The following is a 10,030-nucleotide window of genomic DNA, read 5'->3' on the forward strand; positions in this document are numbered from 1 at the left end:
TACACTTAGCTGTTTATTGTTTACAAGTACCTAAGAAACAAATAATTACAAATAGTAACAATACGTTATTTTTTATACTTAAACTAGAGACTGATGCAACTCGATTTTAGTGTTTGCAATTTGTCTGCAGTGCCTTGGAATGGGGAAAGTGAAAATTATATCACCAGAAATTTGATCAGGGAGTAAGTGATTTAAGGGTGTTTAAAAATTGGTCATCTGCAGGAATAAGTCTTTTGAAAAGTCCTTGTCGATGCTTTTTTATAAGTAGAACTATGTAAGTCAAAGAAAAAGAAGAATAAACAATTCAAATTAATTAACAATACAAAAATAATAATATTAAGAAGAGCAAGAGAATATATCATAGGTCAGACTCTTATTAAGCTATTAATGCTTTCAATACATAATCCATATAAATAAATATATTTAAACAACATTTTGAGCTTTTTGACTTATTGTGATCTTACAAGTATAAATTATATCATAATATATCTAACAACATAATAATAAACAAAAATCTAAGTATTTATTAAATATCCAAAATTACAAACACTTCACATTTTCCTTCATTTTCGTGTATTTGCATATTTGAAAATGTTATAGCTTTGACTTCTGTACCTTGAGGATGTTTTCCAAGTTGAAACTCTTCTCCAAAGCCTTTAGCTTTAATTTTAAACGTGGTTGTGTCAAATTCTTCTATTTTTACTTTCTAAATAAAAATATTACACATTAAATACATATATATATATATATATATATAGTGTAGTAATTGAATATTTTAAGACTTTAAAAAGAACAGTACTAAATAGCTTACTCTAGCAATATAATTAGGTTCAGCACTAAAAATGAACAACAATTCATCAAGAAAATTATACAAAAGAGTCATCATATCGTGACCCTCAACTTCTATATCATATGACTCTTTCATTTCAATATAATCCACCTCTGTCATGTAATGAAACATAGCATTAGCACATTGTTCAAATGCTTCAGACAAAGTACTTCCCCATGCATGTATTCTACAAAAATAAAAATGTATTAATAATTTTAAATTTTTGTTATTGTTTATTTTCAAGTATTATCTAATAAGTATTAAAGCTTCTTAACATTACAATACTTACTGAATATCTGCTGTATGGTCCAAATCTGAAACAAACATTTAATTTAGACAAAATGTAATTATGTTGTAGTTTAAAACCATTATTATTACTGCAATGACTCAATGAAATAATTGCTAAATATTTTTAGGCACCTACTATCATGCATTATGAACAATCTGCCATTAAAATTGATCCACTCATCATTTAACTTTTCCACTTGTATTATTTTATATTACTATTGCATATCACTAAATGTGTCAAAATATTAAATGTATCCTGCTTGTGTTATTTGTATTTTATAAACTAACAGCACATACATTTTGCATTGTTAGCCGATAATAGGATAATTTAATGCAATATTAAAACTAATAACGTAAAATGTATATTGCTAAAAGTCAAAATAATAATTGGCCATAATAAAATTGGCATTACAATTGTAGGATAGTAATAGATTTTGGCGAGAAAACAATTTTAGAATGTGTATATTGTGTTTTCAGAGGCTTTTATTTTTATGTTGCATATTGTTTAGTATATTCTGCATTTAAGATAATCTTTGGATAATCAAAAAATTAATAATGCATAATACATAGCAATAGTAATGTTAAGCAATTTATTTTGAATGGTTTCATGTTAATTATAATGGATGAATGTCTGTTTTAATGTTAAAAATATTTTTTAAAGTATTAGCTGATCATAATTTATCAACTCTACACTGTCTATAGCAGTGGTTTTCAACCTTTTTAACAATATAGCACACTTCTTTTTCTACAAAATTTTTGCAGCACACTAATTCATATAATACGTGAAGCATATATTTATTTATATATATATACAAAATCAACTTCATTAATAGATTTATCGCGGCACACTTCAAAGGCGCTCGCTGCACACCGGTTAAAAACCACTGGTCTTTAGTATAAAAATAATTAATAATAAAAAGTTGACATGAACCCACAACTTTTATTTGTAAGTATACTCAATAGGACTTTTTTATTTTATTAAAATGGAATATTTTCAATTCTTATTCAATTTACATGATAAAGAATAACAAGATGTTATGGTATGAATGAAGAAAATGTCCAAAGACACTACTTAAAAAATACATTCAAGTTTTTATTTTTACAACCTATATAGATATATAAAAAAATGACTGCATGATTAAAATTTTTTAAGATAACAAGGAGGATTATCCGATGAAAGGAAGATTAGAAATAAAAGGATTTAAGGCACTAATACCCATTCACTTTTTAACTCTTTAATTAATTTAGATTGATACCAAATTATTAAAATATGTACAATTCTATCACAAATGTAATTAATTTGTATTAAATAATCAAGACAAAGTATTATTTTAAATATTGTAACAAAAACAATTTTTAATTCTTTAGAAAAAAAAAAAAGAAAATAGACGATAGAATAACTTTCGCTCATATGTGTAAGATGCTTCTTCTTACTAGATAACTAAATCTTTTATCAAATAAAATATAGTATTTGGCATAGTTAGACCACCTTAAACGGTTGAGTGTGAATTGCATTATATTGTTTACTTTTTTTTATTATTTGGCTTAATAATATTTTTTGATATAATTTAACATTTACTAACAAATGAAAATTCAATACATGTCTAGTTCATTAAAAAAAATTAAATGATGAATTATTGTAGTGTAAAATATGAAACTCATTTTTCTCAAAAAATTAAGTACAATAACTAGAAATTTCCTTTAGACAAGATACCTTTATAGTAGATAGTTTACATCTCTGTAAAAATAAGTTAATAAGTTAACAAATATAAATAAGCAATAGCTAAATAAAATACATAAAAATATGTAATTTAATTAATTTATAGTCATAATTTTTTTTTTATGCTCTACTTTAGTATAGATTAAAGAAAAATTTAATACACAAACTAACTTACATTTGTGATTGAACCATAACTAAATATATTATAAAAACTTTTTTTTGATGGGCCTCACATTCATACTTGCACTCAGGTAAATTCCAGTCTTCTTCTTTAATGTCACCCATGTCAAAATATGAATGTGTCTTTCAATTAAGTAAAAACAAACAAATTATTTTGTAAATTATTTGATTGTGTAACTGAATTAAGTTAGGAATTGTAATATATAATATAATTACAAAATACTAATTATTTACAAAAATGACATTTAACAGTAAGTTGTAGTTTGTACAGTGAGTAGATACTAGCTGATACCCGACAACTGTCAATAACTGCAATTTAAAACCGTCAAGTACCAAGTAGTATTATAGTGAAATTAGTGAATACTGAATTACCTATTTAAATTTTATCTAGTTAAGACTAAAGAAAAAAAATTTTGATTTATATTTTATTTTGTCATCAATACCGAACAGTTTTATCAATCTGTTATCACGTTGAAGAAACCACGTGATAAAACATAACAAAAACTATAGAACAGTAAAGATAACAGTCAGGATTGTAAAAAAATTTTCGGAATAGCACGTCATTAAATTATTTAAAAAACATTAAACAAGAGTTATAAAAAATAGCTTATTTAAATTATATGAGTAAGATATCATTCAAATAATATTCAATATTACAAGTGTTTTATTAAACCGACGCTGTCACGTTGGCTACTCCTGTTCCGAATATCCCTCCCTCAACAACCAACCACAGCGCACCGCTTACACCACGAGCACAACTACAGCACCTCTCTTCTTTTGCGTCAATTGCTTGTTCTCAACAGAGCTAAGGCCGACGGCGACTTGCGATTTCTCAGGTTTAACGAAATTTCATCCGTTCGAATCCACCAACGATGGCCATCTCCAAACCCGAATTAGCTTGTGTCTACGCCTCACTAATCTTGGCCGACGATGACATCGATATCACGGTAATTATTTTTCTAATGTCGATAATATGTTGATGAAGAATACGAGTGCTGGGTCTGTTTGGTTATATACTTCCGCGTGATGCGTCTATTTTATTTGTTATTATACTTGGACTCATTCAATTCTGAAGCATATTTTGGGATTTCCTTTGGGTTACCGAAATTGTGCTGTAATCGTTGCCGCTATTTTCAAAACTACCACGTACCTCCCTATGCTTGTACCACGTTGGCCATTTTGGCTACCTTATTCCTAACCGCGAAAATTTTTAACTACCGGTATCGTATTACGGTAGTTCGTATTTTACAAATCTACTACATTTTTATAAGTTATTTTAAGCTGCTTTTTGCTTTTGTAATATTAATTCACATTTGTGATGGATATTGTATTTTCTTTTTATGCATTTTATCATTACATTTTAACTGAAATATACATTTCGTATCGTGCCAGTATGTTAGGTTAAGTGAAGATGTTTAGGTTTAAAATTCGCATTTAATGAATATTATACTTTAAATTGCAATTTTTTGAATTACTGCCCTTGTTAAACTTATTTTTACATTTACAGTTTTATACTTCCTAGTTTCTTAGCATGTTTTTATTTTGTGTCTTAATTTATATTTGATGTGCATTGTATCTGAGTAATTGATACTTTTCTTATCACATAATAGTTCATTATTCGAATTTTGATGAAAACAATAGTTTTATCCAAATTTGGTTTTGAAGTGTTAGAATACTTAATTACTTTATAATAGTCCTAAAAATAAATAATTTCCTTCTTCATTCTTTGTTTTAATTGTAGTTTGTGTGTATAATTAATTTATGGTCTTATGATAGGGAGAAAAAATCCAAACAGTCCTAAAAGCTGCCAACGTCGAAGTTGAACCATATTGGCCTGGTCTGTTTGCCAAAGCTTTAGAAAATGCCAATGTTAAGGATTTAATCACAAAAATTTTATCAGCAGTAGGAGCTGTACCAGCAGCAGGCGCTGCGGGTATGAATATTTCATTAGAATAATAAAATATTTTTGTAAAAGATGTGAATTAGTAATAAGTAATTTCTAATTGCAATTGCTGTCCCATCTGAAGCTAAGGAAGAAAAGAAAGAAGAGAAAAAGGAAGAAGAGAGTGAAGAGGAAGATGATGATATGATGAATATCTGGATTATATTTTATTAAATATTTAAATTTTATTTTAATTAAATAGTTTTGTTAAAACGTGATATTATAGTTAAAGTGTTCATGTAGTAATGTCATTAAGTTTGACACCAGTATTTTTAGTCACTTTTTTGGGATAGGATACATCACTGATTTTTGTTTGTCAAGTAACTAAACTTGAATGGAATAGAATTTTAATTTTATAACACATTAGCCACTAGTGGTCATTCTTAGCGTGATCATAAGTCCTGCTTTAAGCGAATTTGATTATTGGTAGGTATCAAAATCATAAATTTATACTGTAGTATATCTACATAAATTTATTTATATGTTAACCTATATGTATACATATTGCAAACATTAAAACCCTATAGTCTATGGATAAATGACTATTGTAATCTATTCAAGTTGTCCTGAGACAAATCTATCATGGGAAAATATAATTTTCTGAATATAATACCAATAATGACACATTTTCAGTCTGACTTATTCTATATTTATTTTCTATTCTTGTTAATTTGGAAATGCTACTGGTGAAAATTATTTTTATATATATGGACACTCATGAATAGATCAAGAATATTTTATTATTTAGTAATTTTTGTAATATAAAATTAAATATTTATTTTTAATTTTTAAATGTATATAAAATATTTATATTGGAGATAAAGATATGCCAAAATCAGGTGGGTCCCAGGACTGTGCCCCCCTGGTCCTTCATTAATCCGGGCTTGACTCTGTTATTACATTATTATGAATTATGATTAATATATTAGCTGCATTTTTCTGTTGTCGTTTTTTAAATAAATAATAAAAGTTTTTTTCCAGTAAAAAAATTGTTATTTTACACAAAATTATATGGTTTTCATATTAAAATATATAGGTGTCCTGATTTGAAGGAAAATAATTATGGTCCCATTAGTCATACTTCATAACTTATTAATACACCAACTGTTTTCTCAAGTTATTCCTAATTTGTATGTACTATTATCTTCGGTTCTATTATAGCTATTAATTTGATACTAAGAGAATAATTATCAGTGTTAAAATTTTCTCTATGTCATAGCGCTATTTTAAAGTAAACTGCTGAAGCCATAGAAACTATAAATTTATAGTACTGTATAATGTTAAACATTACCATATGACTACCAGTGGTGCTAATGTGTTTAAATTTGTGAATAAGTTGTCTTGCTATATTACATCATTCTGGTTTTTGACAATTATAACTAGTTCAGGTGATTCTCTTCAATTATATGGGGCTCTTATTTCTAGTGATTAATATTTGGCATATATTATAACTACATTAATGAGTATAATATCCCATCTTTATAGCTAGATATGTTTTTTGGAGACAGATAATTTATAAACAATATGAAGGTTACTCAGTGTATAAGATACTGATATACCGTGATTTGCTAAATTGCTATAAAACCTTTATTGTTGTAATGTTGTTAGCACATATCAGTCATTACATACCATGCTCTGTGCTGAAAACCTTAAGTAAGCAGTTAGTTCTGCTTGCAATTCCTTATATTCTGTTTAATAGTCTTGCTTTACATAAGTAGCAAATTATGATGTATATATACGGAAATTATTACCTGAGTACAATTTGTATGAAGAAATTAACTTCCAACACAACTGTTACCACCATCATAAGATTTACTATAATAAATATATTTATGAAAATTTTGATTTAATCATAATTATTAGTTTTCTAAGAATTTTTATAATTAATGTTATATTGATTTTTTTAAATACTAATAACTTTTTATTTCCAGGTTTATTTGAATAAAAATCTACTTCATCGACTGACTGTTTCCTCACACAAAAATAACAATATAAACTTTATTTGTTTCATTTTGTAACTTGTAAAATTATGCAGATTAAATTATATGTTGTTATATTTTATTATTTATGTTATTTTTATTTTTCCTTTATATTTCCTAATGTTGAAACATTAGTATTTAATAATGTTTATCATTTGATATGCTGGCCTGCACTTATGTTATAAAATATGATGAAAGAATATACCAGTAATGTAGTCATTGAGGTGTAAATAACTGGATTCTCTTAAGAATACAATGCCGATAAAATGTTTTAGGTTAGAAAACAATATGTTATATAATTGAGTATAATATTTATGATAAAAGATAATATTAGTAGTATTAGATAACTAATTGATGGTGAATAACAATTTGCTTACCTGTAACAGTTGAAATATAATAAGAATATTTTATCTTAATTTGAATGAGTCCTTGACTTATGAACTACTTATATCTGTGTTGTTTAATGATGATCATTGTTATAATTATTTAGTAACAGTTAATACAAGTTGGGTTTGTTGAGTCAATGTTAAAAATTCAAATTTCATCATTTAAGCAAAATGTCTAATAAGTTTATATCTATCAAAGATTTTGAAAACTATGCTGTTGGTGCATTGCCACGATCTGTTCTGGGTTATTATCAGAGTGGGGCGTGTGATGAGTTCACACTTTCAATTAATAATAAGGCATTTAATAAGTAAGATTATTAATTTTTTTTAACAATTAATATATATTAAAATTTTACAATATGGTGTGAAGATTGCGCATAGTGCCACGGATGTTACGTGATGTTCGAAATAGGGATTTGAGTATCACTGTTCAAGGTGATAGGGTAAATGTACCTATAGGTATATCTCCTTGTGCTATGCACAAAATGGCTCATGAAGATGGAGAGTGTGCATCTGCTAGAGGTATTATGACTGCAAAAATTATTAGTAGTTAGCTACTATCATTTATAAAAACTAATATTCATTATTAATGATATTATGATTTAAAAAAAAATTAAACAGCTGCTGGAAAGCATGGTGCAATTTTTATTCTTTCGACGTTGTCTACGTGTAGTTTGGAAGAAGTTGCCGCAGCGGCACCTAACACAGTGAAATGGTTCCAACTCTACATTTATAAAGATAGGTAAATATATAATGAAAATTATTTACATATATCAAATATAAATTTATAGTACCTATTCATTAGAGATAACTTGATACAATTTTAGGGATTTAACTACATCATTAATACGGAGAGCAGAAAAAGCTGGTTATAAAGCGCTTGTGTTGACTGTTGATGCTCCAGTATTTGGAATTCGCTATAAAGACATAAAAAATAACTTTAGTTTACCAAGTTGGTTGAAGTAAGATAATAGTATAAAGTTAAATTTATAATTTTTTTAAATTTTTTAACTTAACATTTTCAGATTAGGGAATTTCACTAAAGAACAATCAGAAATAAACCAAACTAATGGTTCAGGTCTTACGAAATATGTAATGAGTCTTTTTGATGATCGTTTGGTATGGGATGACATTAAATGGTTGAAAAGGTTATTATATAATTATTTTTAAATGACATTTAATACTGAAGAAAATAAAAAAAAAAGTGAGCAAATGGGTACTGAGAGACAGCAGAGGCTGTACATTAAGTATTTAGGTGTTGTGGAATCACGAATCACTATTATGATTGGGTTAAATTTGAATTCAGCAATATATCTTAGAATATGAAAAGGATTTTCACTGGAGACCATTTGTTAGTCTGTACTATTAAGTTTATTTTCATATATTTCTCGATGTTTTTATTAAAGTAATTAGTTTTAACATAAACATTATTATAGGTTGATTTAATTTTTTCCAAAAACATTACATTTATAAAGCACTTATATTATTACTTATAAGTTATTAGTATTTAATTAAAATAATAATATATAATTTTACCATATTATGTTATAGTTTTTAACTTTTGAATAATTTTACCACAAAACTAAATAAGTGCATAGTATAAAATATAAATAGATAACACTAATATATATGTTTTGAAAATTTCATTGCATATAGTAAAATTCACGATACTTATTGTAAAAGTTAAAGTCTCAATAAATAATATTTTCAAATTATAACAAAATAATCAACATACTTATTCATTACTAAGATTTGTAATTTTATCCAAGTATTTTTAACTATAAATATCTATAAAAATAATTGTGATTGTATATTTTTTGGAATTTTTAGTTACAATATAAGCTACTTAGATATGTGGAGCATTGTTTTAATTTTCAAGTCTTAGCTATAAAAATTAAAGACTAAATTTTTTCTATAAAATACTTATGGTTCGTAAATGTTTGTTTGAATAAACTTCAAATGTTTATAAAAAAAAATTGAGCTATGCATTTTCAATATTTTTGACTCTGAATAATTTTTTTTTGTCATTTATAAAAATTAATTTTAAATTAAATTATGTAAAAAAAAATTGCTTTATTTAAATTTTTGGTAAAAATTTTAAGTTTTGTTTTAAGTTACAACAAAAAAATCAATTTTCAAATATTATTTTATGTATAATGTTCGGTTTTAAATTTTGTTTATTTTTCCTATAATATCAGGTTCATAATGTTTTCTGTAATAATCTTTAAAAACCAATTTTCATAAAATTTTACACGAATATACATTTTAAGTTTAAAATCTTATATATTCAATATTTATTGGATCATCTTGAAACTGAATCAAAAGATTATCGTCATTATATTCAAAGCAAAGTTAAATTCATGTGCACTATGTTTTTATATTTTTATAATCAAAAACTATATTAATGCATTATTTTGCTCAAAATGTATATTTTCAACACTATAATCTTAATAAAACACTCAATATTTATTGGATCTTCTTGAAAACCAATACCAAGTTTAATCTTTTCCTTTTATTTAAAAATTAATCAATATCAGATTCATAATGTTTTTCTAGATTTTTAATCTTTAAAACTAATTTACATGTAAATTGTACACCGATATACATTTTAAGTTTAAAATCTTAATAAAACTGTCAATATCTATTGGATCATCTTGAAACTGAAACAAAAAGATTTGTCTCGTCTATTAACAAAATTAAATTCAT

At 25.7% G+C, this 10,030-nt stretch overlaps 3 protein-coding genes across 3 annotated transcripts; 2 read left to right on the top strand and 1 right to left on the bottom strand.

Annotated features, from left to right (window-relative positions):
• Positions 1 to 501: 501 nt before the first annotated feature.
• On the bottom strand, positions 502 to 3,454 carry LOC112602134 (protein archease-like). Its single transcript, XM_025350070.1, has 4 exons — positions 3,071 to 3,454; positions 1,119 to 1,143; positions 812 to 1,016; positions 502 to 706 (listed from the first exon to the last, which is right to left on the bottom strand). The coding sequence occupies exons 1-4, from the start codon at positions 3,120 to 3,122 to the stop codon at positions 527 to 529; spliced, it is 462 nt and encodes a 153-aa protein (XP_025205855.1). The 5' UTR covers positions 3,123 to 3,454; the 3' UTR covers positions 502 to 526.
• Positions 3,455 to 3,770: 316 nt separating this feature from the next.
• LOC112602135 (60S acidic ribosomal protein P1) lies at positions 3,771 to 4,988 on the top strand. Its single transcript, XM_025350071.1, has 2 exons — positions 3,771 to 3,964; positions 4,794 to 4,988. The coding sequence occupies exons 1-2, from the start codon at positions 3,890 to 3,892 to the stop codon at positions 4,971 to 4,973; spliced, it is 255 nt and encodes an 84-aa protein (XP_025205856.1). The 5' UTR covers positions 3,771 to 3,889; the 3' UTR covers positions 4,974 to 4,988.
• A 2,358-nt stretch (positions 4,989 to 7,346) lies between these two features.
• LOC112602136 (hydroxyacid oxidase 1) lies at positions 7,347 to 8,693 on the top strand. The gene is made up of 5 exons (XM_025350072.1): positions 7,347 to 7,632; positions 7,695 to 7,846; positions 7,946 to 8,066; positions 8,152 to 8,286; positions 8,350 to 8,693. The coding sequence occupies exons 1-5, from the start codon at positions 7,496 to 7,498 to the stop codon at positions 8,492 to 8,494; spliced, it is 690 nt and encodes a 229-aa protein (XP_025205857.1). The 5' UTR covers positions 7,347 to 7,495; the 3' UTR covers positions 8,495 to 8,693.
• Positions 8,694 to 10,030: the final 1,337 nt, after the last annotated feature.

This window comes from Melanaphis sacchari, unplaced genomic scaffold, assembly GCF_002803265.2.
Source record: "Melanaphis sacchari strain LSU unplaced genomic scaffold, SCAv2.0 Contig83_pilon_pilon, whole genome shotgun sequence".
In the NCBI taxonomy this organism is placed as follows: Eukaryota; Metazoa; Arthropoda; class Insecta; order Hemiptera; family Aphididae; genus Melanaphis; species Melanaphis sacchari.